The sequence below is a fragment of the Aspergillus stella-maris genome (genome assembly GCF_047715825.1).
Source record: "Aspergillus stella-maris strain CBS 113639 unplaced genomic scaffold BDV14scaffold_20, whole genome shotgun sequence".
Classification (NCBI taxonomy): Eukaryota; Fungi; Ascomycota; class Eurotiomycetes; order Eurotiales; family Aspergillaceae; genus Aspergillus; species Aspergillus stella-maris.
Window position 1 is genome coordinate 218,216 of NW_027396814.1, and position 26,416 is coordinate 244,631.

The 26,416-nt window shown below is 48.8% G+C and overlaps 9 protein-coding genes across 9 annotated transcripts; 3 read left to right on the forward strand and 6 right to left on the reverse strand.

Moving 5' to 3' along the window:
- Positions 1–953: 953 nt before the first annotated feature.
- Positions 954–2,424, reverse strand: BDV14DRAFT_208297 (NAD(P)/FAD-dependent oxidoreductase; the record flags this gene model as incomplete). The annotated part of the gene is made up of 3 exons (XM_073775358.1): positions 1,605–2,424; positions 1,305–1,545; positions 954–1,230 (listed from the first exon to the last, which is right to left on the reverse strand). The coding sequence occupies exons 1-3, from the start codon at positions 2,410–2,412 to the stop codon at positions 954–956; spliced, it is 1,326 nt and encodes a 441-aa protein (XP_073629276.1). The 5' UTR covers positions 2,413–2,424.
- A 1,092-nt stretch (positions 2,425–3,516) lies between these two features.
- On the reverse strand, positions 3,517–5,167 carry BDV14DRAFT_47161 (tryptophan--tRNA ligase WRS1). Its single transcript, XM_073776850.1, has 3 exons — positions 4,979–5,167; positions 4,098–4,920; positions 3,517–4,046 (listed from the first exon to the last, which is right to left on the reverse strand). The coding sequence occupies exons 1-3, from the start codon at positions 5,101–5,103 to the stop codon at positions 3,720–3,722; spliced, it is 1,275 nt and encodes a 424-aa protein (XP_073629277.1). The 5' UTR covers positions 5,104–5,167; the 3' UTR covers positions 3,517–3,719.
- Positions 5,168–5,256: 89 nt separating this feature from the next.
- Positions 5,257–6,969, reverse strand: BDV14DRAFT_171414 (putative cofactor for methionyl- and glutamyl-tRNA synthetases). Its single transcript, XM_073768393.1, has one exon. It carries the CDS (start codon positions 6,758–6,760, stop codon positions 5,444–5,446), a length of 1,317 nt encoding a protein of 438 aa, XP_073629278.1. The 5' UTR covers positions 6,761–6,969; the 3' UTR covers positions 5,257–5,443.
- A 170-nt stretch (positions 6,970–7,139) lies between these two features.
- On the reverse strand, positions 7,140–9,149 carry BDV14DRAFT_171416 (bifunctional hydroxyethylthiazole kinase/thiamine-phosphate diphosphorylase). The gene is made up of 7 exons (XM_073768394.1): positions 9,004–9,149; positions 8,773–8,949; positions 8,590–8,725; positions 8,139–8,546; positions 7,715–8,091; positions 7,566–7,666; positions 7,140–7,517 (listed from the first exon to the last, which is right to left on the reverse strand). The coding sequence occupies exons 1-7, from the start codon at positions 9,101–9,103 to the stop codon at positions 7,263–7,265; spliced, it is 1,554 nt and encodes a 517-aa protein (XP_073629279.1). The 5' UTR covers positions 9,104–9,149; the 3' UTR covers positions 7,140–7,262.
- A 1,007-nt stretch (positions 9,150–10,156) lies between these two features.
- Positions 10,157–11,411, forward strand: BDV14DRAFT_171420 (His(2)-Cys(2) zinc finger-domain-containing protein). Its single transcript, XM_073768395.1, has one exon. The coding sequence runs from the start codon at positions 10,471–10,473 to the stop codon at positions 11,317–11,319; it is 849 nt and encodes a 282-aa protein (XP_073629280.1). The 5' UTR covers positions 10,157–10,470; the 3' UTR covers positions 11,320–11,411.
- A 258-nt stretch (positions 11,412–11,669) lies between these two features.
- Positions 11,670–13,166, reverse strand: BDV14DRAFT_208299 (acyl-CoA dehydrogenase family protein; the record flags this gene model as incomplete). The annotated part of the gene is made up of 3 exons (XM_073775359.1): positions 11,670–11,843; positions 11,937–12,931; positions 12,980–13,166. 3 exons carry the CDS (start codon positions 13,164–13,166, stop codon positions 11,670–11,672), a joined length of 1,356 nt encoding a protein of 451 aa, XP_073629281.1.
- A 435-nt stretch (positions 13,167–13,601) lies between these two features.
- On the reverse strand, positions 13,602–14,154 carry BDV14DRAFT_199115 (uncharacterized protein; the record flags this gene model as incomplete). Its single annotated transcript, XM_073773163.1, has 2 exons — positions 13,602–13,852; positions 13,908–14,154. The coding sequence occupies 2 exons, from the start codon at positions 14,152–14,154 to the stop codon at positions 13,602–13,604; spliced, it is 498 nt and encodes a 165-aa protein (XP_073629282.1).
- Positions 14,155–18,140: 3,986 nt separating this feature from the next.
- BDV14DRAFT_189073 (WD40 repeat domain-containing protein) lies at positions 18,141–21,718 on the forward strand (the record flags this gene model as incomplete). The annotated part of the gene is made up of 16 exons (XM_073771151.1): positions 18,141–18,438; positions 18,487–18,569; positions 18,612–18,698; positions 18,819–18,909; positions 18,961–19,044; positions 19,098–19,123; positions 19,163–19,271; positions 19,343–19,395; positions 19,426–19,452; positions 19,537–19,607; positions 19,668–19,826; positions 19,983–20,044; positions 20,090–20,317; positions 20,348–20,622; positions 20,824–20,979; positions 21,158–21,718. The coding sequence occupies 16 exons, from the start codon at positions 18,141–18,143 to the stop codon at positions 21,716–21,718; spliced, it is 2,370 nt and encodes a 789-aa protein (XP_073629283.1).
- A 1,616-nt stretch (positions 21,719–23,334) lies between these two features.
- BDV14DRAFT_171422 (glycoside hydrolase family 16 protein) lies at positions 23,335–24,801 on the forward strand. The gene is made up of 2 exons (XM_073768396.1): positions 23,335–24,232; positions 24,287–24,801. Exons 1-2 carry the CDS (start codon positions 23,420–23,422, stop codon positions 24,626–24,628), a joined length of 1,155 nt encoding a protein of 384 aa, XP_073629284.1. The 5' UTR covers positions 23,335–23,419; the 3' UTR covers positions 24,629–24,801.
- The last annotated feature ends 1,615 nt before the right edge of the window (positions 24,802–26,416 follow it).

Consider the following 26,416-nt stretch of genomic DNA (forward strand, 5'->3'; position numbering starts at 1 on the left):
CACCACGGCGTACGTACATATACAGTCTCGCAGCAAGCAGGCTGCTGATTGCAAGCGCCGGCCCCATCACCCGTTACTAGAACCGGATCACCTATTACCATACTCACCGCGTTGGTTAGTTGCTCGTGTCGTCCGATGAATTCGGCAACAGCTCTGCAGTTTTATGGTAGTGGGCGGCCACTCACACCGAAGACCAACTAGCGTCTGTGGAGCGACGTCGACATCATACTGACTGAGCGCTTGGACTGCAGTAGGGTTGCTAGCCGTTGTGATTAAGCGAGACGGCTGTTTTGGGGGAAATGACGTGGTTGATGTTGATCTTTGTAAAGCTCTTGGTATACAAGGTTCGTCAGTGGAGGTTATGAGATCAATGGCAAGATCTGCAAGCGGATCGGCAATTGATGAACCATTGATCTTATACAGAGTAGAGAATACTCTGTCTTTGGCGCAGCTAGTATACGGTGAAAGGAGATTATTCTTCTTCTCAAGGCTAGGAGTTAAAGATAGTCATCAAGCAGTTAATGAGTTCTGAAGCATTGCCTTCTTGACGGGCACTAAGTCATCCCAGATTGTGCTGGAGAAGCTCTTAAACAAACTTCGAGTCCTTCGTGGAAGCTGCTCGTTGCACAAGGTTGAGATGGGCAAAGTCTACATCTAGTCTCGTAAAGATCTACGTCAAAACCAGGTTGTTGGGATTGGATACAGCCTATGAAGTGGGTTGGTGATGAAGATCGGCGGGGAAGATGTGCGCATATCCACGATCCGAACTTGTTGACGGGCCGGACGAGAGTCTCTGTAACTCAATTGTCAATTGCAGGTTGTACAGAAGTGCACTTCTACTGTGTAGCTATGTTTGACTGATGGTACCCAGCCCTACATCTCGATCCGAACCACATGAAAATCTAAAAACTTGCATTCATCCGCTAAAACTTCCAATAACAAAGTAAGTAAGCCTAAAGCCTCGCAACAGGTTTGTCATCAAGCATATCCTTCATCTCCGTCCTGGGGTACTCAGGGTTCGGCGTCGGGTCCAGCTGCTCTGCCGTGCGGTCCCACGCCCACTTAGTCTGCAGCTCAGGCTCTAGCTTTCCCTCGAGCATTTGCACTACATAATTGCCAATCACAGGGAAGAATTTGAAGCCGTGGAAAGAGCCGCATGTTGCAACGTAGAGACCCTTTGCGCCGGAGTGTGGGGAGATGATGAAGTCGCCTGTTGGGGTGAATGCATCCCTGTGTTGATCATCAGCAATAATCCTACTAGAGGGGTATATCATGGTAATTATTGCATGCGCAGTGTAACGTACCAGCAGATCCGCAGCTTCTCAAACTCCCATTTTGCCGTCTCATCGCCGTAGAACGAGCGCGCTGAATAGCGCACGTCCTCCCTGAGTTTCTGTGAGACGTTCCACTGCGAGTAATCCTGTGACACTGGAGGTGCAGACACGAAGCGGCCCGGGACGACTTCTTGTGTGTTGCTGAAGATTGTACGACCCCACCATTTCAGTTGCTTTTCTGGGGTTGGGGGGAGGGTGCCGAGGAAGGGTCCTATAACAGCCCGTTAGTGGCTAAGTCAGGCATATCGGAGGCGCATTCTAGCAACATACCCTTTTCCGCAGAATACCCCTGAAATCCAACCGGCATATCCGCAAACTTCTTATAAGACTCCTTGTCAAGGGTCACCATCCCCGTCGCAATCCCACCCGCCACAATCCTCGGTCCAGCACGCAGATCCTCCTTCCCCGTCGCGGCGGCACTCAACTCCAATAGTTTCGCAGTATAAGCCCCCGTCGCAAGAATCACCTTATCCCCCCTAATCTCCTCACCCATTACGGTCTTGACACCGCCACAACTCCCATCGTCATTGATGATCAAACTCCCAACATCAGCCTGTACGTACTCAACCCCCATCCCAACCGCAGCCCGCGTAACAGCCCTCAAACAATCCCCCGCAGCCCCCCACCCACTCGTCTTATTAATAAGCACCTCCTTCGCATCCGTATAATCCGCCTTCATAAACAAGCCCCCGTACAACCTCTTCGCCTGCTCGAGCGGCACAGCAGCGATATCCGCCTTTCGGCCTAACTTTTTATAATTCCCCACAACGTCACTGGCATAATCGTCCCGACAAACCCAGTATACGCCCGTCTCGTGGAAATAGGGCTTCCAGAGCGGGTCGTTGTTGAAGATGTCTTGCGATTCTAGAGCGAGGCGGCAGTAGATCAGGTCGCTGTAGTCTGCGCGCACGACCTTGTTCCAGTCCCAGGATGCGGCGACGCGGGTTTCGGCTGTGTAGGCGTCGCGATCGATTAGGGTTACGCTTGCGCTGGGGTGAGATTTTTTGAGGTGGTAGGCTGTTGAGACGCCGAAGATGCCGGCGCCGAGGATTAGGTAGGAGGGGGAGGGGGAGGACATTTTGGATTGATGGATTGGTAATTGGGGTAACTGGGGACGCTGTATCGGGCTTGCACTGGCCAGACCTTATGAACCTTGGGCTATCTCGGATGCGGAGCCGACTGAGGGGGACGAGTATAGAATTGGAGAAAGAATCCCGATCTGCAGCCGGTTCGGTTCGGCTGCCGGCTTGGCAATCAGTACCTTATCTGGGGTATAGTCCATGACCAAAGATGCTTGTTCAGGATACGATCTTACATGGTCCACATAATTTCTTATTACACCGCTGCTGCAATTAATGTTGAATTCCCGTTCCTCTATCATGTCTCTTTCTGCGACGAGTCAATAGGTGTTGCACAGAACCTGTAACGATTCCCTACGTACACAAACACTTAATTCCAGATTACTGCAAGACTTGATAATCATTGATACGAGGGCACGATCATCCATTGAAACACCGCCTTATGGCAGCGTACACCCCGCCATCTCGGAGTTCAAAGAGACCACTCATCCTTACTCGGATGAGGGTCCCTTTCCTCGGCCCACAAATCACCCCGAGAACATGTAGCAAGACTCCAAAGGATTCAGTTCACATCACGCCATTGGATGTGCGGCGCTGCAGGGTACACGTCTCGAAAGCCAACTATGCAACTAGCCAAACATACTAGTGAGAGGCTTAGTACAAAATAATGAGAACTACTTACATCCTCGACGCACCCTCGTCCCAAAAGAGGCGACTGAATTTCGGAACGACTCCTGACTGAACACAATCACTATTTGACCACATTGGTACTGTTAGAGTCACCGTCAGAACTACCGCAGATTACACGGCACGACCCTTAACGCCTTCCATGCGGAGGAGAGGGGGGGTTCTGTATTTAGGATTTGGATTGTTTTTGGTGAGCCAGGATGTGTAGAATTGCTTTGCGGTCATGGGTTATATGGAGGTATAGATTATGATGATCTTTAGGAGAGTGTAATGTTTCTGCGGTAGTCTTGAACATCCAAAGTCTACCAATCGCTCAATCGGTCAGGTTGTGGGTTTGTGAGTACATGTCTGTGTGCTGGGCAGGGTATAGCGTTGATCCGAGGTGCATCCCATTGACCCCGACCATGCCCAGCTCGGGTTAGTCAACAGCAGTTCAAATGGACCGAGTCTTCTGAAAGTTTGTTGGCAGCCTCAACATCCTTACCAAGAAGGAAGTTAACTCTAAGATTACAAGGTCTTATAACTGATTCCTTCAACAGATGCTTTTGAAGCCATCATATGCATTCCAAACTAACATCTCGGGTATTCTTAACATCTTCTTCATACCAAAATCACACATCTATTTAACCTTCGGCTGCGCAGTCCCCTTCCACTCCAGCCGTCTAGGCGTCATATACTGCTGCAGCACCTCGTCCGTGACCTCCTTCCTCCGCTCCTGGAACTCGGCAACGTACTCTTGGAGCTTGGCGATAGCAAGCGCCTTGAGTTCGCCCGTGAGCATCTCGCCGCTCTTGTACTTATTATAGATCTCCTCGAGCTTGGCATCGTCGTCTTCAAAGTACGTGAGGTAGATGTAGGAGACGTCGACGTCGGGGTTTCCGCCTAGGCGGCGGTGGTCTTCGATGCTGACTTGGCCGCCGGAGAAGGCGTATTTGTTGATTTTCGTCTGTGCCATTGATCAGTGACATATCTTTAGTGAGGAAGAATTGCAGCATACCTTAATTTGCTTCGCGGTATCAGTCATGAAAATAGCAGAGGTGGGGTCGGACGAAGACATCTTTCCACCAGCACCTTGCAAGGCAGTCAAGAACTTGGAGTGGATAAGCGCCGGCTTCGGCGACGGGTATTTCATCTTATGCGCGTTCTCACGGAGAAGACGGAAGTAAGGATCCTGGTCGATACCCATAGGAATCAAACACTGGATCTCGGCAATGCTCTTCTTGCGCTCCTTGAGCGGCTCGTCGGTCCAGATCTCGGGGTAGGATGTCGCGAAGGCAGCAACACACTGCACGGCGGGGAAGAGGATACGTCCGATATTCGTGCTGCCGTCGAACCCAAACGCGCCGCGGACTTGGTTGAATGTAACCAACTTCGAGAACTCCCAGGTGTTCATAAGGATGTGGTTGCTGACGTATTTGAGATCGGAGTAGATGAATGTCTTCTTGACGTCGAATCCCAAAGCAATGATTTCCTTGGCGTTCTCCATGGCAAAGTGTAGTGTTTCTTCAAAGGTAAGACTATCCTTGAACAAAGCCTTCTCGTCATCCGTCAACATGAAAACAAGCGGGACGTCAAAGACATCCTGCAGCCATTTCGTGAATGTGAGAGGAATAGTGTGTCCGAGGTGGAGACTTCCTGAACTAGGTCCGCGACCCGTGTACAGGAAGAATGGCTCGCCCTTCTCCTTCTTCGTCAGAATGCGGTCAAAGTCACGGTGGGAGAAGAACAGGCCGCGCCGGAGCCAGCGGTGCGGTTTGTGGCCGGTGACCTTTTCGAAGCGGTCGAGGAGGGCTTGGTCAATCAACGAGGTGTTCCATTTCCTAGGAAAATCACCATCAGCATTAAAAGACTGGCAATTCCACTCGAGTTGCAACTTACTTCGACAACGCCTCGTAGTCGAATCCGATAGCGTTACCCTCTGCGTCGGTGGCTCCTGCAACGGACCAGGGGTTAATCTCTTGCTCCTGAGTTGGCTGCTCGACGTTCGCTGGGATCTCGGCCATCTTGTAGATTTTGAAGTCAATTGACTTTGGCAAAGAAAAGAAAGACTGTATGGGCCGATAACCCCGCGCGTGAGTCAAAGAGCGAGGGGCACAAAAAAGTGGATCATGTGACCGGCCTCTGATAAGAGATCACGTGTTAGTAGATAGGTGTTAAATTGATAAGAGTACGCCGAGATTTAATACGCTGTAATATACAATATCTAGACTATTTTTGTAGCTGGAAATGCTCAATGACCATGACAGGCTCGGAATTTTCAGGCCAAACAGTTCGCGTAATACGGTCATCTTGGAGCGTAAATGCTAGTTCTTCATTGCAATTTTATGTAGTATATCTTCTAACTTACCGCACAGTACCGCCCTTGAGGCTCTTCACTGTGCAAACACCACCCGACTTCGCAACAAGCTTGCCAACAGCCGGCTTGCCCTCCTGCTCCTTCGCAACAGGCACAGGCGCACTCTCAAAGGCAACCTCCAGAGCATCCGTAGTAGTGAATCCAGGCTGGAAAGTCTCCCACACCTTCTTCTTGGGGTTGAGCTGCTTCTCGGGCTCACCCTCCCAGCCCTCAAAGAATATCCTGTCACCAGCGGGGGCGTTTGCGGGGGGAGTGACGAGCTCGACGGGGCCGGCGTGAGAGTCCTCGCCCTCAGCGACACGAGGAGAAGCGGCGAGAACCATAGCAGCGGACTTGATACCGCGCATGGTAACGGGCTTGAGGTTGCAGACGGCGACGATCTTGCGGCCCTGCATCTCAGCGAGGGGCACGAGACCGTTCAGACCTGAGCAGACAGTGCGGACGGTCTTGCCAGTCTCCTCATCAACGGAAGTGTTGTCGGAACCGGGGGCGTCGCCGCAGTCGATGGTGGAGACGTAAAGGGAGTCAGCGTTGGGGTGGTTGACCGCGCGAAGAATATGGCCGACGCGCAGGTCAATGAGAGCTGGCGATGGGGGGGCGGCGGGAGCGGGGGCGGGCTTGGGCTGCTTCTCCTTCTTCGGCTTCTTTTCCTTTTGCTTGCCCTCGGCCTTTCCACCGGCGGCAGCGGCTTCAGGGGCGGCAGCCGCGGGCTTTGTCTGTCCAACAACAACGGTCTTCTCGGCACCAGCGCCACCCTCAGCAGCAGCCTTCTCCTTCTTCTTACGCTCCTTCTCGGCCTTGGGGTCGATGGGCTTGGGGACGAATTTCACATCGTTCAAGTCGATGCCGACCTTCTCCTCCTCGGGGATCTGCAGAGAGAACACACGGCTGTTCTGAACAAAGTCGACGTGGCGGACGATGTGGTGGTGGCCTTGCTCGCCTGTGCGCTCTTCAGGCGACCACTTCTCGACAACGGGCGCGAGGAGCGCATAGACTGCAACATCGGCGACAGAGGGCTTGTTTCCGATGATGGTGGTGCGTGTAGCGAGGTGTGTGTTCAGCGAAGCAAGGCGACTTGAAGCAGTGGCCTTGTCGCCCTTGGTGAGGACCTCCTGGAGGTCAGCGTGTGTGCTCAGCCATGTCTTGATGTCCGCCTGTTCGGCGTCAGTGTAGGTGATGCGAGGGAAGATCTTGGGATTGGCGGCGAGGAGGTCAGGCTCGGTCTCGTCGGGGGAAATGGCGGCGGGGTAGGAGCGGTAGAGGAGGGAGAGGAGAGAGCTCTCGGGCGCGGAGTTGATGGCCATGTTTGTAAAAGATGGGGCGGGGTATCGTGCAGGTAGAGGGACGCTGAAGGGAGGGGCAATGGGGTGTGTTCGAAGAGATTGCGTGACGGGGTGGGCTGTCCGGGGGAAAACTCTTGAGACCCGAAGAAGGGTCGTAAAAGGGCGAAAGAGAGACAGGTTTGCTGGATGCAGTGATCCCTAGAAGAAGGGATCTTTCACTAAAGTTCCCAGGCTGCTGATGGAGTCCTCCCACAAATCTGTGTGCCGAATCATGCCCGACGCCCGCCGGATCAACGTTGTTCCGTAGTATACAGTCGGAGTCAATGAGTCAACGATGGCATGATGGGAACATATTATGATGATCATGCAATATGATGTTTGTAAAAGTGTATGTAGCAGGGTGAATTATGGGTGTAACGGCGAAGTGTCTAAGCCTTTTTTCTGCTGGTTGGCAAAGAAATTATGTACAAGATATATATTTGTGCATCACTCGGGAAAGTCTATTTACTGGTATAGGGCCCTATCAAAGAGAAACCTCATGAACCTTGGCCCGACCAGCATACCAGCTGTGGTCTCCCTTCAGTGCAGCCTGCCTGATAGCATACAACTCATCAATGAACGCCGGAGCAAAGCTTCCTGGTCCACGAACGTAATTCTTTGCAGCCGCGTTCTCGGCAGCGATCTCATACATGAGTAGAGCGGAGAGAACAGCAAGCAGCTTGTCGGTGGGATGCGTTGCCATGAAGCATCCAGCAACTGTGCCTACAGCACAGCCAGTCTATATTAAATTAGCTCTTGTCCTGGAATAGAGGGAGCGTTGACTTACTCCGGTAACTTGGCCGAGGAATTCGTGGCCGTTCTCGACAGCAACGACGCGCTCACCATCACTTAGGTAATCAGTGGCGCCAGTGAGAAGGACAATGTTTTCTGATAGAAGTTAGTTTAATAGCCACACGATTGACAAAAGGGACGTACTCTCGCGACGAGCAAGGTCACGGGCCAACCGCGCTTTAGCCTGGCTATCCAGCGCACTAGGACCGCTGTCAACACCTCGCTGTTTCACGCCACTGCTGCCAGAAACTTGACGAATCTCTCCCTCGTTTCCTTTGATCAGGTCAAAGTAACCTCCAGCCATGAGCTGCTTGACAACCCCACGACGGATTTGTGTCGCGCCAGCACCGACTGGATCGTATACGACGGGGTTGCCGCGCTGGTTGTAGGCTTTGATGGCCTTCAAATATTCGGAAGGACTCTGAGCTGTGAGAGTACCCATGTTGATGAGAAGAGCGCCATCGAATTGACATAGGTCCGTAGCCTCATCGCCGTACGGAGACATGATAGGCGATGCACCGCTGCACGTATTTTAGCGATTACTATCAAAATTGAGAACCTTACTCACATGGCTAGCGTGACATTGGCGACAAAGTTCGCAACAACAAAGTTGATCATGTTGTGCACAAGCGGATGAACCTCAACCATCTTCTGAACAATCTGCGGCACCGTATCAATCAGCGCTGCAGTATCGCGCACTGTCTCCGACTTTCGTACAAATGGCGGAGGGGTGGCGATATGCTGAGCAAGCTCGGCAGCCGCAGCCTTGGGGTCATCCGCAGCCATAATACCACTAACAATGGCAGCTCCATCGAACTTCTTGTTAGGTGAAGCGGACTGATACAAAACCCGCTGGACAGTGGAAAGGTTAATCCCGCCAATGCATACGGTTCCTACCGAGCGGCCCGACTCCGCGATGGATTCGAGGATAGCCTGTGCGCCGGACGTGCCAATGATGTTCTTGGTGTTTGTTTTTCTGCAGGATTAGCATGTATTACAATATGTAGGGGATAACTTACGTGGGTGTAGCGAATAGCGTCCCGATTCCTAGGTAATCAGCGCCAGCCGCAATCGCAGCCTGCGCCTCCTCAATATTAGAGGCGCTGATCCCGATGATAGCATCCTTCGGGAGAAGCTTCTTAGCTTCCGAAATGACTGCAGTAGTTAGTTCTGACAATTGGGAAGGACTTGGAGAAACACACCCATATCATCTTGACCAAGGTGGACTCCTTCAGCGCCAGAAGCAAGGGCGACATCGACCCGGTCATTGATGATCAAGGGAACGCCATGAGCCTGGGTGATCCGGTGAAGCTTTCGGGCAGTTTCGATCTGCAAGCCCGTGTCGCTGGTCTTGTCCCGATACTGGACGACGGTTACACCTGCATTGCCAAGCGTCAGTAGAGTACAAGCTGAGGGGAGAGAAACACCCGCACCTCCTTTGCAAGCTTCTTCCACCACCGCGCAAAGGTCCCGACCTTTGAGGATCGCGGGAGTGGAGTCCGTGACTAGGTAAAGCGACAGATCGAGCTTCATTTTTATATACTACCCCGAGTTGGCGTAAGTATGTACAGAGCAGCGAATGGAGGGGAATGTGACGGTGCAGAGCATCCCGCATTATGCCCGATCAGGAAAGGTGCCTCGTTTGCGGTGACAGTCACATGACCACTGCTTAACTCCGACGGCAGCAGCGTTCCGACGACTTCGCTTCTGCGTTCACGCCATTCCGGTCTCGAGAATACTCACCGGTCCTTGACCAACACTATACGGTGTAAACTCCCCCAGTCGACAGCTAGGCAGCCCAACTTTTTATAAGCCGGGTTTCCTCTCTTTCTGGACGGATCTCTTGCTGTCTCTCTGGTGCTAGTGGTGAGCAATCCCGTGGATGTCAATTGCGGCCCCTTTTCCCAACCCCGAGCAGCAGCAGTATGAACGCTGCGCGGTAATCGCCAGGCTAATGCGGTAAGCAGTCTCGTGACCCGCCCTGCCCGAATTAGGGTATCAGCCTGCATCCCGGCTTGACAGTTGCGACCTGTCAGTATGCCTTCTGGCACTGATCTTACGGCCATGGACGATGAGTCGTCGACGGAAATTGCCCCTCGTCAGTTGACGTTAAGGGATCGAACCACAGTTGCGACTCTCGTGCCCTTTCATTCATACGCCCAGATTCCCAAGTCCCTGCTGGTGTACTTGTGTACGCAGCTGAACCGGGAAATTGAAAAGGGCGATACCTATGCCATGGTTGAACCCATTCCGGCCAGGCATTTTGCGCCGTACTGGTTTTCCAACTTTGGTGCTGTCATGCTTATCGGAGACATTAAGGATGTAAATGATGTCCAGAATATGGACGGAAATGTGGACTGGGCCAAGACTTGTCTAGGGAGCTTCAACGTGCGACCGAATTATCCTGGTCGGAGTAGTCATGTTTGTAACGGTATGTTTCTTGTCACCGATGCTGCGAGAAACAAGGGTGTTGGTCGGTTGATGGGTGAGGCCTACCTCGACTGGGCTACAAGACTGGTAAGCGGCCCGTCTACTGGTCAGGAAACCGACCTTAACAATACCAGGGCTACACATATGCCGTCTTCAACCTGATTTACGAAAGCAACGTCGCTTCATGTCGACTTTGGGAAGGTTTAGGCTTCAAGCGGATTGGCAGAGTCCCAGGTGCAGGCCGAGTCCTCTCAAGCCCCGGCGAATTTGTCGACGCCATCATCTACGGCCGCGACCTAGGAACGGACGGCGAAGACCCCGTCACCCAAGACCGCTTCGACAAAATCAGATACTACCTCAAACACTCAAAATACCCCCGAGGTGCCGACCGCGCAGAGAAGAGTCGCCTCCGCAGCGCAGCAACACACTACAAACTCATCGAAGGCGAGGACGGCGAAGAAGAGAAACTCATGCTAAAGGACAAAGAAGTCGTTTCAGACCCGCAGCAGCAATACGAAATCGCCCAGCAGATGCACCTAGAACAGCACGCGGGTATCAACAAGACCACCGCCGCAATCGCAACAAAATACCACTGGGTCCGAATCAAGGAAACCGTCAGCCGAGTGATTCGCGACTGTCCAAACTGCAAAGAAGCACTCAAAGTTCCCTCGCCCAGCACGACTGCGACACTCGACAATTCACCCGCCAGCGACGCCATGAATATCGAAGAAGACAGCACCGATCGCGACTCGCGCAAGCCATCTATTCATGAAACTCACTCTATCGACCCGCATATCCCCCCAGCGTCGGCTCGATCCGAAACCGTCTCGCCGCTCCCCACTCCGCACCTCATGCACCCGTCCTCTCTCCAACACCAGCACCAGCACCAGCACCAACATCAACACCAACACACCCAATCCCAGCAACATCCTCAAATCCAGACTCCGAACCCATTCACAAATCCCTCAATACTACAGGGCCACGTCGGTTCATTATCAGCATACACCGCCGTTCCACTCGATCCCCAAATCATGAACCTCCACCAGATGTCTCGGTTCCAGTCGCATGATGCTATGGATCCCTACAGTCATGCGCACGGACACAACAATATCCGCCATGTCGCGCCGAATGACTACCACATGATGGTTGACGACTCCCCCGACAACAACCCGAATACACTTGGCCTTGTCCACGGACAGGCAGGAGATGTTAATGTCGACGTCAATGGGAATGTTAATTTGGGCGGCGGGGTGCAGCACGAGCAGTTGATGAAATATCAGTATGTTGCGCATGGAGATGACGAGCTTGATTTTACTTGATTTCGAAATTGGTAACGATAAGTATCAAATTTGCATAGCATCGTTGATGTTGATACGGTGCACTCTGCGATTCTAAGCCAACGCACTGAGGAGTTTGGCGTTTGTTCCAAACTTGTTCCTTTTCGTTTTTTTTTTTTTTTTCGTTTCGGTTTACTCTATTCTATCGGGGTTCTGTTCGGTTGCATCTCTACGATTGCACTTGCAATGGCGCTACTTACTCTGAAGAAAGATCATACGTTACACCAGATTGCTCATTATCATGATTACTAGCGCCATGGCTCCTATACTAGACAGCACCAAGCAAGCAAATTAAACACTCATACCATACGATAATTGAAAATTGGATTATCCTACAACTTCCCCCATTCCTTCCCCCGACTAATCTTCCCCCCAAACTCAAACAAGTAAGCCGCGACCTTGCGCATCTGAATCTCCTCGCTGCCCTCTGTAATCCTGTACCGACGGAAATGCCGATAGATGTGTTCGAAGGGGTAGTGTCTTGAGTACCCGTCGCCGCCGTGGATCTGCCCTCCACCAAAAACAAATATGTTAGCCAAATTTTACTCAAATGCCAGTGGGAAGTAGGAGTGATATGAGTTGGGTAGGGGTAGGTATACCTGAATAGCCCGATCAGCAGCCTGACAAACCAACCGATTCGCCCAATAATTACACATGGCCACTTTATCACTTAGTCCGCGTTCAATTTCAACCCAGGGCGCCTTGCCGGAGCGCACAGCCTCTTCAGTGATTTTATCCATATCAACGCTCGTCTTGAGAATCAATAACCGCAGCATCTCAACCTGCGTCATGAGTTCCACAACAGGAAACTGTATGCCCTGATGATCAGCCAGTTTCCTCCCCTCGCCCCAGATCGTCCTTGACCGGGCGCGCTCAATCGCGCGATCAAGACAGTATTTCGCTGCGCCGCATGAACTGGCTGCCTGTCTGATGCGGTTCTCATGCACGAATGTTTGCGCGATTGCCAGTCCAAAGTCAACTTTGCCAAGGATAGAAGATTCAGGAACGAAGACGTTATTCAGTGTTATTGTTGCGTGGTCAGTCGGCATATTGAATGTCCATTCGTAACTTGCGACGTCAATTCCGGCTGTTTGGCGGGGGACGAGGAAGGCTGTTATACCCCTTGCCGAACCATCTCTCCCACTTGTCCGCGCGAATATAATCATATGCGTACAGAAGTGTGCGCCTGTCTGCCACTTTTTCGCGCCGTTGATTTCGTACCCGTCCACCCCGTTCTTGGTCGCTGGTTCCGCGACCGTGCTCATGAACGTCGCGTCACTACCGTGATCGGGCTCGGTAAGACCGAATGTCGTTCGGAATTCACCCCTCAGGCGCGCGGGGATAAGGGTTCCTTTCTGCTCCTCGTTGCCGAAATGATGCAGCATTAGCACGTCGGGGAAATTACCGACTACGCTGTGTTCGTTCTGCAGGTCGTTTGCGAGTCCTAGGCCGCCGCCGTAGATGGGGTGGCTGGAGAGGTGGAAGCGAATAGCTGACATCCAGAGGTTTGTGTCTTTGTGGCCTTGGCCGCCGTAGATTTTGGGCAGGGCGAAGCGGTAGAGGCCTGCTTTGTCGGCGAGGAGGCGGGCTTGGTCTGTCAATGTTTAGTAGGGGTTTAAGAGGGTAAATTGGGGGGAGGTACTTAGTAGTTCCTCCCATTCTCGTCGGGGAAGACCACCGGCTTCCCAGTTCGTTCGGGCATATTCGCGGCGGTGGTCGAAGAAGCGGTTGTTGTCGTTGCTGTGTTGGAGGGGGAGGATGGTGTCTTTTATGAAGGTGTCGATTGAGGCGATGTGGGAGACGAGGTCTGGGGGGTAGTCGAAATTCATTTTGTATTCAACGTATGGTTCAAATACAATTATGACAGAAGTTGTTCAAGGTTATAGAACCAAGATGATACCCCAGATCTCCGCATCAACCCCGCAGCCGCGGCAGCCTCGGTCTCGGCCGGTCGGTCCGTTAGGGCTTACACACGTTCAATACAATAGTGTTTATTGGCGCATAAAAAGTACATAAACTATTATCTCGGCGGGCGTCTTCTTTCCAGAAAATAAAAGCCATGGTGACAACCACTGGACGTTCAACCCGTCGTTGACCAGAAGGTAGAAATCGGAATTCGCACAGCAGCAAGGGAAAACAAAAGGTACAATAGGGTCGACGCATAAAGACAACATCTCGAGTGAAATAACAAGGAATAATTCTGCAGAAAGTGAATTAAGCAAAGTCGCTCCTTCTTCAAGACCTCGAAGGCTTTGAGTACAATATCACAACCCCTTCTTCTCACTCATCGCCGTCTTCTCATTGGCTCTTTTCTTCCCTTTCGACTCCTTGGTCTTGCGAGTAAAGAGACGCGTAGAAGCAATTCCTCGCATAACCCTGGCCGTCATGCCGCATATTATCTTTCTCTTTCGCTCCTCTTTTTGGAGCCCTTTCTTGGCTAGGGCGATCGAGTCCTCGTCGCTGTCCGATTCCTTTCCTTTGATTGATTCCTTTTCAAGAACAGGAGGATCAAGCTCTAACAAATAATGGGTTATTGAGCTGCTCGCCAAAAAGATTGCTATAGTACGTACTTATAATCGTCAACCCCGATTTCGCTTTCTCCTTTTCAACCTTCTGATTTTCAACTTTATCTTTTTCAAGCATATCCTGTTCAGCCCAGAACTTCTTGTCGTGTTCCTGGAAGGCAGGAAGAACGATCTCCTCATACCACCTTTCATTATCCTTCAGGTCGTTCCACGCCCAGTGGCCCACAATATGGTCTCCGGGTGATTGCTCCAGATAAATGTACCACCCGTCGAGCTCTTGGGAATGACCCATGGCGATGTCTTTCAACTTCTAGTGCCTCCGCTGTTTGGCCAGGTCTAGCACCTGATGATCCCCTCTCTTGTGCAGTGCGACATTTAGATTTACAACAGTCATCATTTTAGCACGCCCCGGCTCGTTAATGCCTTCACGGATGCAGTACTCTGCGCATCGTGGACACTCATGTAGAGCAATGAACGACGTACCGGGCCGGCCGACATAGTGATATCCACGACAAGGTCTAACTTTCGACACGTCCCTATAAAATCCATCATGTGGCTTTATCCTATTTGCTGAAAACGACACTGATCCGGTACAGGGCTTTCGGAAACTGGTGTCACCATTGATCTCTCTAAATTATTTCCGTAGCCCTAACTTTTAAAAGGCGCTAAGCCACTTCTAGAAACGGTGGGAGCAAATATTCATCCGTGTTTGTAATCTGGAGTACGTGACAGTATCATAGCACGTGTATTGAGACTTAAGTCCACGTGTTCAATCTGCGCCTGAATTATCCACCTTGACAACGACGACCTTGCCTGTTGACCACCGCTGTTCGGCAACTCTACGATAGCTCCTAACCTAGCTCAATCAACGCTCGATCTCTTCCATGATATGTTGGTCAACGGGGAACTCACAACCTCCCAGATGGCAAAAGCTCATCATCAGACTCCGTTCAAACCTCCAACTGTTTGGTAGCATTAAGGCCCCTAGAATAAAGGGGGTCGACCCCGTAAAGTCACTCCCGTGATGTTAGAAGCCCTCTGTGATCATCTTGTTGAGAATCCCGATTTATACCTAGATGAGATGAAACTATTCTGGTTGGATGAATTCGGACTGGCTGTGCCGAAGTCCACGATTAGTGACACGCTACATTGAATCGGGTGGTCAAACAAGGTTGCTCACCAACAAGCAAAAGAACGGAACGATGATTTGAGAGATGAATATACGCATTTTATCTTAGACTTTTTCTCTTACCACTTGGTCTTTGTTGACGAGTCTGGATGTGATAAACGCATAGGCTTTTCAAGGTCTGGGTGGTCCCCAAGTGGTACAATGTCGATTCAAGTATCTAAATTCCATCGCGATTAATGCTATCAGATACTTCCGGCTTACTCCCAAGAAGGGGTCATGCTCTCTCGCATATTTCAAGGCTCCACTAATGCGTTATTTTTCAAAGTCTTTATTGAAGAACTTCTTGAGCACTGCGGAAGATGGCCCGAACCCAGGTCTGTTTTGATAATGGATAACGCATCCTTTCATCACTCTAAACGAATCGAGCAGATGTGCTCCAGAAAGGGTGTTAAATTAGTCTACTTACCGCCCTACTCAGATCTAAATCCCGTAGAGGAGTTCCTTTTCTGAACTAAAAGCCTTTATTCGGCGGCATTGGTAGTCATACAAGACCAATCCGGGACAGGGATTCAGTACATTCCTGGAGTGGTGTGTTGATACAGCCGGGGCACGCGAACAAAGTGCCAGAGGGCACTTTCAGCATGCGGGATTGACTATTGAGTATCCTCACGCAGACGCCGTAAATTGGTTGTCCATTGTGATACAGCCGATCACTAACATCCTCGCAGGCTCCTCTATGCCTAAACTAAGGAATCTTAATAAAACTTAATTCATTTACAGGAGGACCTAAGCGAAGCTGAGTGTGAAAGGCTATGAGCTTGTGTCCTGGTCGCCATGGCACAGATGGCTGAAAGGCGGATATATATAGAGTTCGGCATGCGCCAAGTCATTTTATAGCTCGGGCAAGGAATTACGTTGCGACAACAAAGATGCTTAATATGTAACTGGCTAATCAAGATATATAATATAGCTGAACAGTTTTGTCTCCCAAAGAGCATGTTTCCAAGAGAGTTCAAAACTCAGCGGCAGGCTGGAGTTTATGCTCTTTGACCCATTTATCGATCTCACTAACAAACCTGCGAGCGACGCCAATTTTTACGCCGACTTGGACAAACAAGGCGGAGTTTTAATTATAGTAGATTTATTTTAAGTCAAGGCAATTTTCCAAAGTCACGTCACGCGCCTTCCTAACGTTTTCCCTGAAAGCATTAGTGCTCACCCGGGAGAGTCGCCAAGTGGTGTATTCCTCCACTGCGACTTCAGGGGGCCCAGGAATCTCGAGAACAGAGGCTTTTAGTGGTCTACATTCATTGCCAGACGGTGGAGACAATGACAGTGGCTGAGGTTGCTGTGTAGGAAGCACATTAATGCTGATAGGAAATGTACCTGCAGGATGCTCCAGAGCCTTCGGTCGCTTCTCAAGTCGTTGTTGCTCTGCGCAGAGTTGTTCCCGAATACTTTTAGGAACATTATCATGTGTTTCTATGATACCACCTTCCTTCTCCACGAATCGAACGAGCTTTCTCAGGTGATGAGTCCGTAGTTTATAATGCTTTTTCCCAACCGGGTCCTGCCAGCAATACTGGGAATCTAGGCGACTGACGAGGCTGAAGGCTGACCACAAAAGTTTTCAGCATCAATTTCAGCCTCTCGCGCATTAAGCATACTCCGGGTCACCGATAAATGTGGTCTCTTATCGGTTCCTGGCAAACTCTTGTCGGAGTCTAAGTAGTTGATAGAGATACAGAGCCTCAGCTTCTTGCCCGGTTGGAACAGGTTTTCCCACATGCCAAGCTGAGTTTTAATAGCTGTCCAGCCAATGTCATTTTTTTCGAACCATTCAGTAAGGTCACGCTGTGAGCGATTATTTACGGACACTACAACAGTCACGTCATCTAGCCTCACCCGTCGGTTGCGAGCTACTTTCCGACGTAGTATATTTTTGGCTTTCTGCCGTATATCTTGCCAGTACAAATCAGGATCCAAGGCCAGGTCTTGTTCGGTATCCTTGGCCACCACGCGGTTGTTCAGGGTTACCCTCCACTCAATAGTATAGTGGAAGAGGACTAATGCTCTTTATTATCTGTCACTAAGTAATTCCACTCTGTGTCCCGGAATATATTTCCCCTGTTTGATGGAGCACGGTGAGGAGTAGTAGGCCTGCGGCCTTTATGATTGGGGGACGGGCTATATCCGAGTGGCATTTATTCCTGGCTAAGGTGACCGGGGGTGGGGGCATACGAAGGGATGCGTTCCCAAGCGTGAGGATAGTGGGGCTGAGAGGTGAAATTACCTAAGGGGCTTGCCCCTCCCTCAAGGCAATATATGCCGCCGATGAGCCTGGTAATAAGAGCTCGACTGTTAGCTAGGAAAGGGGAGTCTTCTGTCTCATTCGTGAGTAAGGAACAGGAGACTGCTGCTAACAGGCTGTATAGTATAAGAAGCAGGGCGATATGGATTACGCCACCCATGCTGTTTGTTTGCGATGGTAGAAGCGACGTGACAATGGGCACACCTGACAACACAAATATGTTGATGTGGACAGCGTGTGAGGAACTGGAACCATGGTCAAGTTTGTTCTCTTTGCACAGAACATTCTAGATTGCTCGGGCTGGGCTGAAAATAATTCTGACCGCTCCAGTCCCATGGAATAGTACATATTCTGGAGATGACTCCATTTTACCTTGTTGCTTTAAAAAGCCAAGAATACTAGCAATATTCAGTCCTTAATCATATATTTTAAGGTCCATCTTTTGCCTGTCTCCCCGCGCTATTTAAGTCTATTGCTGCAATAAAAAGAGCAAGAACAAACTCTAACCCATGTCTTTTGGGATGGGAGAGGATGAAAATGCAATTGGTGCACACTAACTAGCATAACCCTGTTGTTAAGCCATGCCAGCTTATTAACAAGCAGGGTCATGAAGGAAGACAGGAGCTGGTGTTTGCTTATAGTTAGCAATAGAGGAGGAAGTGGCTTTGTCATTCTTTTAAATAGCACTATTAAGGATACCCTGCACCAATAATTCAACTTCTACTCTTGTAAACTGCCCTTTAAACCAGTATCTTATATTCCCCCTCCACATATGTAAACTTTATTATTTAACGCTATCACATTCTGGACATTGTTATTTACTACCTCCATAAGCACCATGAATGACCCTTGCAAAACATTTACCTACGGCGACTACACTATTGGCTGGATATGCGCTTTACTAGAATCTAAGCTAGTGGCTGCCATGGCCATGTTAGACAAGAAATATCCAGGCCTTTTGTTAATTAATCCACATGACTTGAATTTGTACGTCCTTGGAAGAATTGGTAACCATAATATCGTGATTGCTTGCTTGCCGGCAGAAACAACAGGCAAGGTATTTGCCACTACCGTGGCTAAAGACATGGTTCGCAGCTTCCTGGTGGTTAGATTTGGGCTCATGGTCGGAATTGGGGGTGGAGCACCATATTATGGCGCCAGGAGAATTACTAATTAAATAAAAGTCAAAGAAACAGAGGATTCTGAAGACGCGGAAGAGTTAGATAATAACCTAGAAGACATACGGGACATACAACTTGGTGACATGGTAATAAGCCTCCACTCCAAGTCTTTAGATACTATTATATAGTATGATTTTGGGAAATTATTACAAGAAAGGGAGTTTATACTTAGTGGTGGCAGACTAAAAAAGCCCCCAAGCATTATTCTGGGTGCTGTTGCTCACCTTAGAGCACAGCATGAGATAAAGGGCCATTAAATCCTTAAGACACTGTTAACTATGTTATTAAGTTATCCAATGCTTGTGACAAAGTTCCAGCATCCAGGGTCTTAAAAGGACTACCTCTTTGAGCCAGAATTTGTTCACCAGGCTGGGAAGAAGACATGTAGGCCTTGTCGCAGCCTTGAAGGCAACCTCATGGAGAGAGGTATTTAACCTAATAACTCTCCCTAATTATATTATAGAACCATTGGGTCAGTGGACCAAGTGATGAAAGACGCCCTTTTAAGGGATAGATGGGCACGTGAGAAGAGTATTGTTTGTTTTGAAATAGAAGCTGCTGGTTAGTACTACACTCCACTGGCATTAGAGTCTTAGTTTCTAACTCCTGACTAGGACTCATAGACTTATTTCCCTGTCTTGTTATCTAAGGCGTCCGCGATTATGCTGATTCCCACAAGAATAAAGTCTGGCAGCCGTATGCTGCGGCGACAGCGGCATGCTATGCAAAAGAACTCCTTCACGTTATTTTAGGGCAGGGAGTTATAAGTATGGATCTAGTCAAGCAAAGTATGTAAGCCACAGCTATGGCCTGTTTTGCTCTGCTGCCTTAGTGGTTATGTTATTAATCAAGTCTCAAGTCAAAAAATCTCTAAATAAAGTGCGTGATTGTGTTAAAGACACGAGTGCTGTAGTGCAGACTCTTAGCAACAATAACAGGCAGAGTAAAATCTTTGACAAGCTACCATATGTGAAAGGTTCAAGTTTTAATTTGTCTGATGCTGAACATGATGCGAGGTGTTATTCAAAAACCAGAATTAAACTCCTCTATTAGATCGTGCAGTGGGCCGAAGATCCAAGTTTAAAATGTATATTTTGGTTAAATGGTATGGCAGGTACAGGGAAGTCCACCATTTCTTGAACAATGGCCCATTGCTTTAAGGAGAAGAACCAACTTGGCGCCAGCTTCTTCTTCAAACGCGGAGAGGGTGGTCGCGATACTACCAAGAACTTTTTCACCACAATTTGCAAACAGCTTTTGCTCCATATTCCTGCACTTTTTTACCATGTAAAACTTGTGATTAACACGGACCCATTAATCTTGGACAAACCAATAAAAGAGCAGTTTACCAAGCTGCTTCTAGAGCCACTTCTTAATCTGGATTAAAATAAGTCCAAAACCATTGTAATTGTGATTGACGCGTTAGATGAATATGGTAACAAGGATGACATATGAATTCTACTTCAGCTTTTGCCAGACTTGCAGGTGTGTAAGTCTAGGCATTTGCAAATTTTTATTACAAGCCGCCCAGAACTTTTAATTTGTCCTGTCTTTAAACAAAGTTACAATTATTAATGCCTAATCCTCCACGAGCTGTTAAACACAGTGGTTAAAGAGGATATTCAAGTCTTCCTAAAGGACGAATTCTCCCGGATAAAAGCAAGCCAAGAAGTCTCCAGTAAATGGCTAGAAGATGATGTTCTTGAGACCCTAGTCAAGAGAGCAGTTCCATTATTTATCTCCGCGTTCACCATTTGCCGATTTGTGGATAACCCAACATGGCTTCTAGAAGATCGCCTTTTAACTCTTCTTGAAGATCCAATAGCAACTTCTAGTTCTTAAATGGACAAAATATACTTGCCAGTCTTAAAGCAACTCTTTTCTAATGCAGATAACCGCGAGAAAAAGCAGCTGGAGCAAGAATTTCAGGATACGCTTGGGGTTATAACCCTTCTTATTGCTCTACTTTTAGTTAATGCTCTGGCACAACTAACAAACAAGTCATTAAGGAATATTTCTAACCATCTAAATAGATTCTATTCAGTTCTTAGTGTGCCAAAAAACCATGACTCGCCAGTCTGGCTACTGCATTTATCGTTTCAAGATTATCTTCTAACAACAGAGGAAAGCTCTTTCCATGTCAGTCTGGAAAAGACACATTAGAAGATAGCACTACATTGCATTTGCTTAATAAACAACTACAAGCATGGTCTTAAATACAATATCTATGGTCTGCGAAGCTACGGGACAGAGCTAAAGGATATTAACCACCAGACTATTAATTAGCATCTCTCTGTGGCTCTATAATACTCCTGTTGGTACTGGATATACCATTTGCAGCAAAGTAAAAGCCACGTCTTAAAGCCAGAAGTTTTTCCCTTCTTGGAAAAACATTTCCTCCACTGGTTAGAAGCACTGAGCTTGATGGATGCTATTTTCAAGGCTGTGGGAATAATAAATATGCTGCAGCAGGCTCTTAGCATAAGTCTCTGCACTGTCCATACTTGGGTAATAGCTAATACCAAGAATATAGAACTGCATAGAAAGGATCGCCAGCTTTCTCTATAACGCAAAGCGATTTATCCTGAAGAACGCTTATATAGCAAGGCTTGCCCCACTTTAACTTTACTCTTCTGGGCTATTATTTTCACCAATGCAAAGTCCTATTAGAAAGATGTTTTCTAATAGCAGACACGAACGCATACGCATAATACCACAAGTAGAGGATTATTGGAGCCCAGGACTACAAACCCTTGAAGGCCATTCAGATTGGATTCTGTCAGTGGCCTTCTCCCATGACAGCCAGATGGTAGCCTCAGGGTCCTATAATGACAACACCGTCAAGCTCTGGGATGCCAAGACCGGCTTGGAGCTGCAGACGCTCAAGGGCCATTCACATTCGATTCTGTCAGTGGCCTTCTCCCATGATGACAGCCAGATGGTAGCCTCAGGGTCCAATGACAACACCGTCAAGCTCTGGGATGCCAAGACCGGCTTGGAGCTGCAGACGCTCAAGGGCCATTCAAATTCGGGTTTGTCAGTGGCCTCCACTCCACACGCTGAAAAACATCATCATAACTATAACATTCAAGTGTCTGTTTCAGACAACTGGGTGATGGTGGCTGGTGAAAACATATTATGGCTCCCACCCGAGCATCGTCAATTCACAGCTTCAGCTGCTACGGAAGCCACCCTTGCTCTTGGATATAGTGATGGAAGGGTTTCAATTATATGATTTCATATGCCATAGGTTGGATTTTCTTTGTGCTTAACTACTCTCCATTATTTACTAATCTCTTTTCATAAGGAGGGTCTGGGATGGTGGAGCTTTATATAGTCCTCTTTAATTCATGAATTCTCGAGCAGCTTCTGCATGATTCTTGTTAATGCGCATTTTGCCACTCGTCCTCACCCCTGTCCCGCTCTGTGTATGGATTACCTATCAGTACAATACCAAATTTTACAATGAAAATTATTGTTCCGTTCCGGACCAGATTTAAGTGTAGCTTGGTTTCAAAGAAGGGCTCCAAAAACAAAGAAAGAGTATTCTGTGGTGACACCAGTTTCCGGAAACCCTGTATGGAGAAGTGGGTATGAGCGCGGCTCGGTAGAACAGTATTCGTCGAACTGCTCCTTTGGCCACTCACAACGGTGGGCAAGGTACTCGATGTCTTCAAATGAAAGCATGCCTGGAGCCTCCTTACTGAGGGAATTGCAAAGCCGGGGATGTCGGGGATCAGCTGTTGAGATCGTCCAGGTTGAGTAGTTTCTTCGGGGGGTATATTCTGTTTCTAAAAGACCAGCATCTGGGAGCGGATTTCGCCCACAGGAATTGTGTTCCGTCTCCAGATTGACGATCGAACTTTCATCCCCTATTCCATAGTTCAACCAATCTTTAAACATCGTTCTGTTATCTAAACTGTCATTAGAAGCTTGTGACAGAGTGGTTCTATCCTAGCCAATCGTTGCTTCAAGCACTCACATCGCTATTGATCTGTGTCCGTTTGAGCGTATCGTAAAGCATGGGCCTCTTATTACCGATAGTCCGCCTGAGATACTAGGCCTCAATCCGAATTTAACAGCCCAGGGCAAGTAGGATTACAAGTTTTACAAGACCATGCGAAAGAATCCGCATCCCCCGCCTCCTCTCATCAGCCCACTTGGTCGCTGAGCCCGCACCAATGAACCTACACCGCATTAAACATCGCCAGAACCATGGCGAAGGGGAGCTGGATATAGGGTTATGCTTGTCTACCTATCCACCTTTCCCTTCCCCTCGAATAATTCTCTACATCTTCGGAACCAATTTCCATGCCCTCCCTGCGGCTCCGATACAACTTTCTTCAAGAGAACCTAGTACTCTTGTCCTCTTGATCCGAAGGATGGTCTAGCATTCCCTGCGCTTGGGACTGAGAAGGCTATGCTCGGGTATGTAGCGCGGCGTCCGGCTCTGATGGCTGATTTTAGGTTGTACATGGGGAGTGGAGTGGTTTCCTGCAGTAAAGGAAATCTCTCGAGAGTTTAATTCCCGTGATGAAACTCAGCTACTCGAAGCTTATCATGAACGAGATGATACTCCCGGAGCATGGTGCCGCTCGGTTGGAGGCGCAGATAAATCTGTCCATTATGGTGTCTGATGGTGGGACTGAGCGGACGAAAAGACAGTGGAACGTCTTGCTTGAAAGAGCTGGACTTGTAAACATCAGATTCTGGGGGGTTTAAAATGTAGCATACATAGATGTTTATAGTGTATAGTATGGGTCAGAAGGCTCTGCAGCGACCTTCCCGATTGGGCGGGATTGAACTCCACTGCGGAATGACGATATTTCTCCCTTTAATTCTCCCTTGCTTCGACCAACACGTTCACCCATCTTTTCAATAAACAGACATCTCACATTCAGATTACTCATGATAGGCCACCTCTAATAAATCCATAATGACCTCTTCCCTCGCCAAATCCACCTCCGGCGACGCCAACAACAGACCCACAGCAACCACCACCAACGCCTTCGTTCTAAATTTAGACGAGCAACTAAAACTGCATTCGTCAAACACTTCCACAGGACCCTGGTATAACCCTCACACATGGTCTCTGCGAACACGCCTAATCTTAAGCGCCGTCTGTCTAGCCGCTATAATCGGCGTCATTGTCGGTGCAGTCGAAGGGTCCAAGGCGAGTCGGTACCCGGATTACTCGTTTCTAAAGTACCGTCTTGTAGACGAGTACTCGGGGACAAATTTCTTCGATAACTTTCTCTACTTTGACGAGGAAGACCCGACGGATGGGTACGTGAAATATGTTAATCGCGCGACGGCGAACAGGCTGAACCTCACGTATGCGAGTGAAGAATCAGCTATATTGCGCGTTGACGCCAAGAGCGCGAATATTACGCGTGGACGGCAGTCTGTGCGTATCGAGTCGAAGAATACGTACGACACTGGACTTTTTATCTTTGATATTCTTCATACGCCGTATGGATGTGGGACCTGGCCTGCGCTCTGGTTGTCGGATGGCTACAACTGGCCGTATAACGGCGAGATTGATGTTCTTGAGACGACGAATAATGCTACGGATGGTAATGCAGTTACGTTGCATACTACGATGGGATGTAGCATGGATGTGAAACGGAAGCAATCGGGGAGTGCGACGTATTCGACTTGCGATAACAGCACGAATGATAATGCTGGTTGTGGCGTGCAGGGGTCTGCTGGGACGTATGGGCCCGCTATGAATAGGAAGGGCGGTGGTGTAAGCCCCCTACTTCCTCTTCCTCAGTGACTGTATGAATATTAATTTGCCCAGATATACGCCCTCGAACTCCGCGACGCCGGGATAAGAGCCTGGTTCTTCCCGCGCTCCGACATCCCAACGGACCTCACAAACGGGAGTAATACACCCGACCCAACGACCTGGGGGACCGCGCTCGCAGACTTCCCAAACACAAGCTGCGACATACCCACGCACTTTCGAAACCAGAGCATTATTGCAAATATTGACCTCTGCGGAAGCTGGGGTGGGAGTAAAGCGGTTTATAGCGAGCAGTGGGGATGTCCCGGGAATTGTACGGAGTTTGTGAGTCGCTATCCGGAGGAGTTCAAGAGGGCTTATTGGGAGTTTGGTGGGTTCAAGGTTTTCCAGGCTTAGTTGGATCTGAGAAGAGGCGACGGATGGAGTGTGGTTGTTGTTTATGTTGATACCCGCATTACTTGACTTTGTACTATTAATGAGATAGATAGACTGGCGTTGCTTTACACTTTGACTTATAACACATCAATAGGTTTAATCCACAATGAAAAACAACCCTATTTTTACCGGGAACCCAGTTTCAGCAAACAAAGGCCTTTGCATCAGTACCGATTTTTCACCAAGCATGGCACTCCTTTGTTTGTCATTTGGCACTTTCATTGTCCCCTGCAGAATTAAAATGTCGAACTTCGCCACGTCCGTAATATTTGGTACACCACCCGAAGAATATGAAGGTCTGATTCATTCAATCTAGCTACGATACTGCACTAAATACAGTCGAAATAGGGTAAGCTAACTAACTAGGATAGGAAATAGAAAAAATATAAGTAACGTATTTCAGGGGTCGACCGACCGCACGGGTAGTCCGACCGACCTGTATTGCATACTAAACATGACTTTTTGACCTTCTATATCTCAACAACAAATGCTTGGTAAGCTATTATATTAAGTACACCTCCAAAATAGGCTTTAAAAAGCCTAATAAACCTGTTTTTAGAGGGCCTATAGTCTTTATTAAGCTGATATATAAAAATACTGGTTACTGGGGGTTCTATGTTACGACACGACAGGATGTCACGCCAAGGAAGTCACGGGACAACCACAGCCAATCAGCAATCCCACTCATTCCGGGCACAGTGCCTGGGATGATGACAACCAGAATAGAAGCCCTTACTAAGGAGGGTTGACCCTTTTTGGTCCAGTGGCAAAATTTCGATAGATGAGCATCCTAAGCCACGTGACCTATAGTCGTAGGTACTATAGGGAACGTAGGTTAGTATCGAATTTTGCCACTAGACCAAAAAGGGTCAACCCTTTTAGTAAGGGCTTCTATTCTGGTTGTCAGTTAGCTACGCGACGTAGCCTACCTACGAACCTACGCCGGTACGACTACCTATGCAGGAGATGGAAGGATATATAAGGACGCTCATTTCCCTCTGTATTTAGTCTCTTCTATCTTCGTGATCAATACTACATTGTAATTTAGAAGCTACCTCTGGAAGCAAGTAACTCGCCTTCATACTTTTGCACAATCCTCAGTATACGTACCGAGGGTTGGCCTTGCCTTGGGAGATAAGTTCAGCAACACCGCACTTGGCCTATCATCATATAGGACAAGGTTCAAGACTTCTTCAGGATACTTGTGGAACCAGGCGAGAGCAAACCAAGACACTTTGAGCTTACAGTACCTTGCCAGGGTTCGCGGGACCACACGGGATCTCGAGAGGCAACGAGAGTTCACGAGAGAACCCGAGAGGTTTCGATAACAGCGGGCACCTGCAACCTATACTCTGTGGTTTCCCTTTTGAGGACACTGTATGGACGGTGAGAATCTATGTGAGGTGATGAGTATTTCATGTATATATTTACTGGACGATGGGTTGTGGACAGTAGAGGCGTTGGGTGTCTAGTACCCAGGTATAGACCTACCAGGAATCGCATTGCACATCATAAGCCCCTGGAGTTGTACGACTGCGCAGTGCGCATAGATAATCTAAGTGTAAATATGCAAGACCTGATTGATGCCGTTACACTGTGGAAAGGTGAGGTCGTCACCCACCAGCTGTACGATGCAAACTGAAGCAAGGGCTGTATGAGGAACGTGCGTCGTGTTTGTTGTCTGTGCTTGTCATGCAGGGATTTGGAGGTTGACTGCTTGAATAGAACAGTCGTACACGCGGGTGAGTA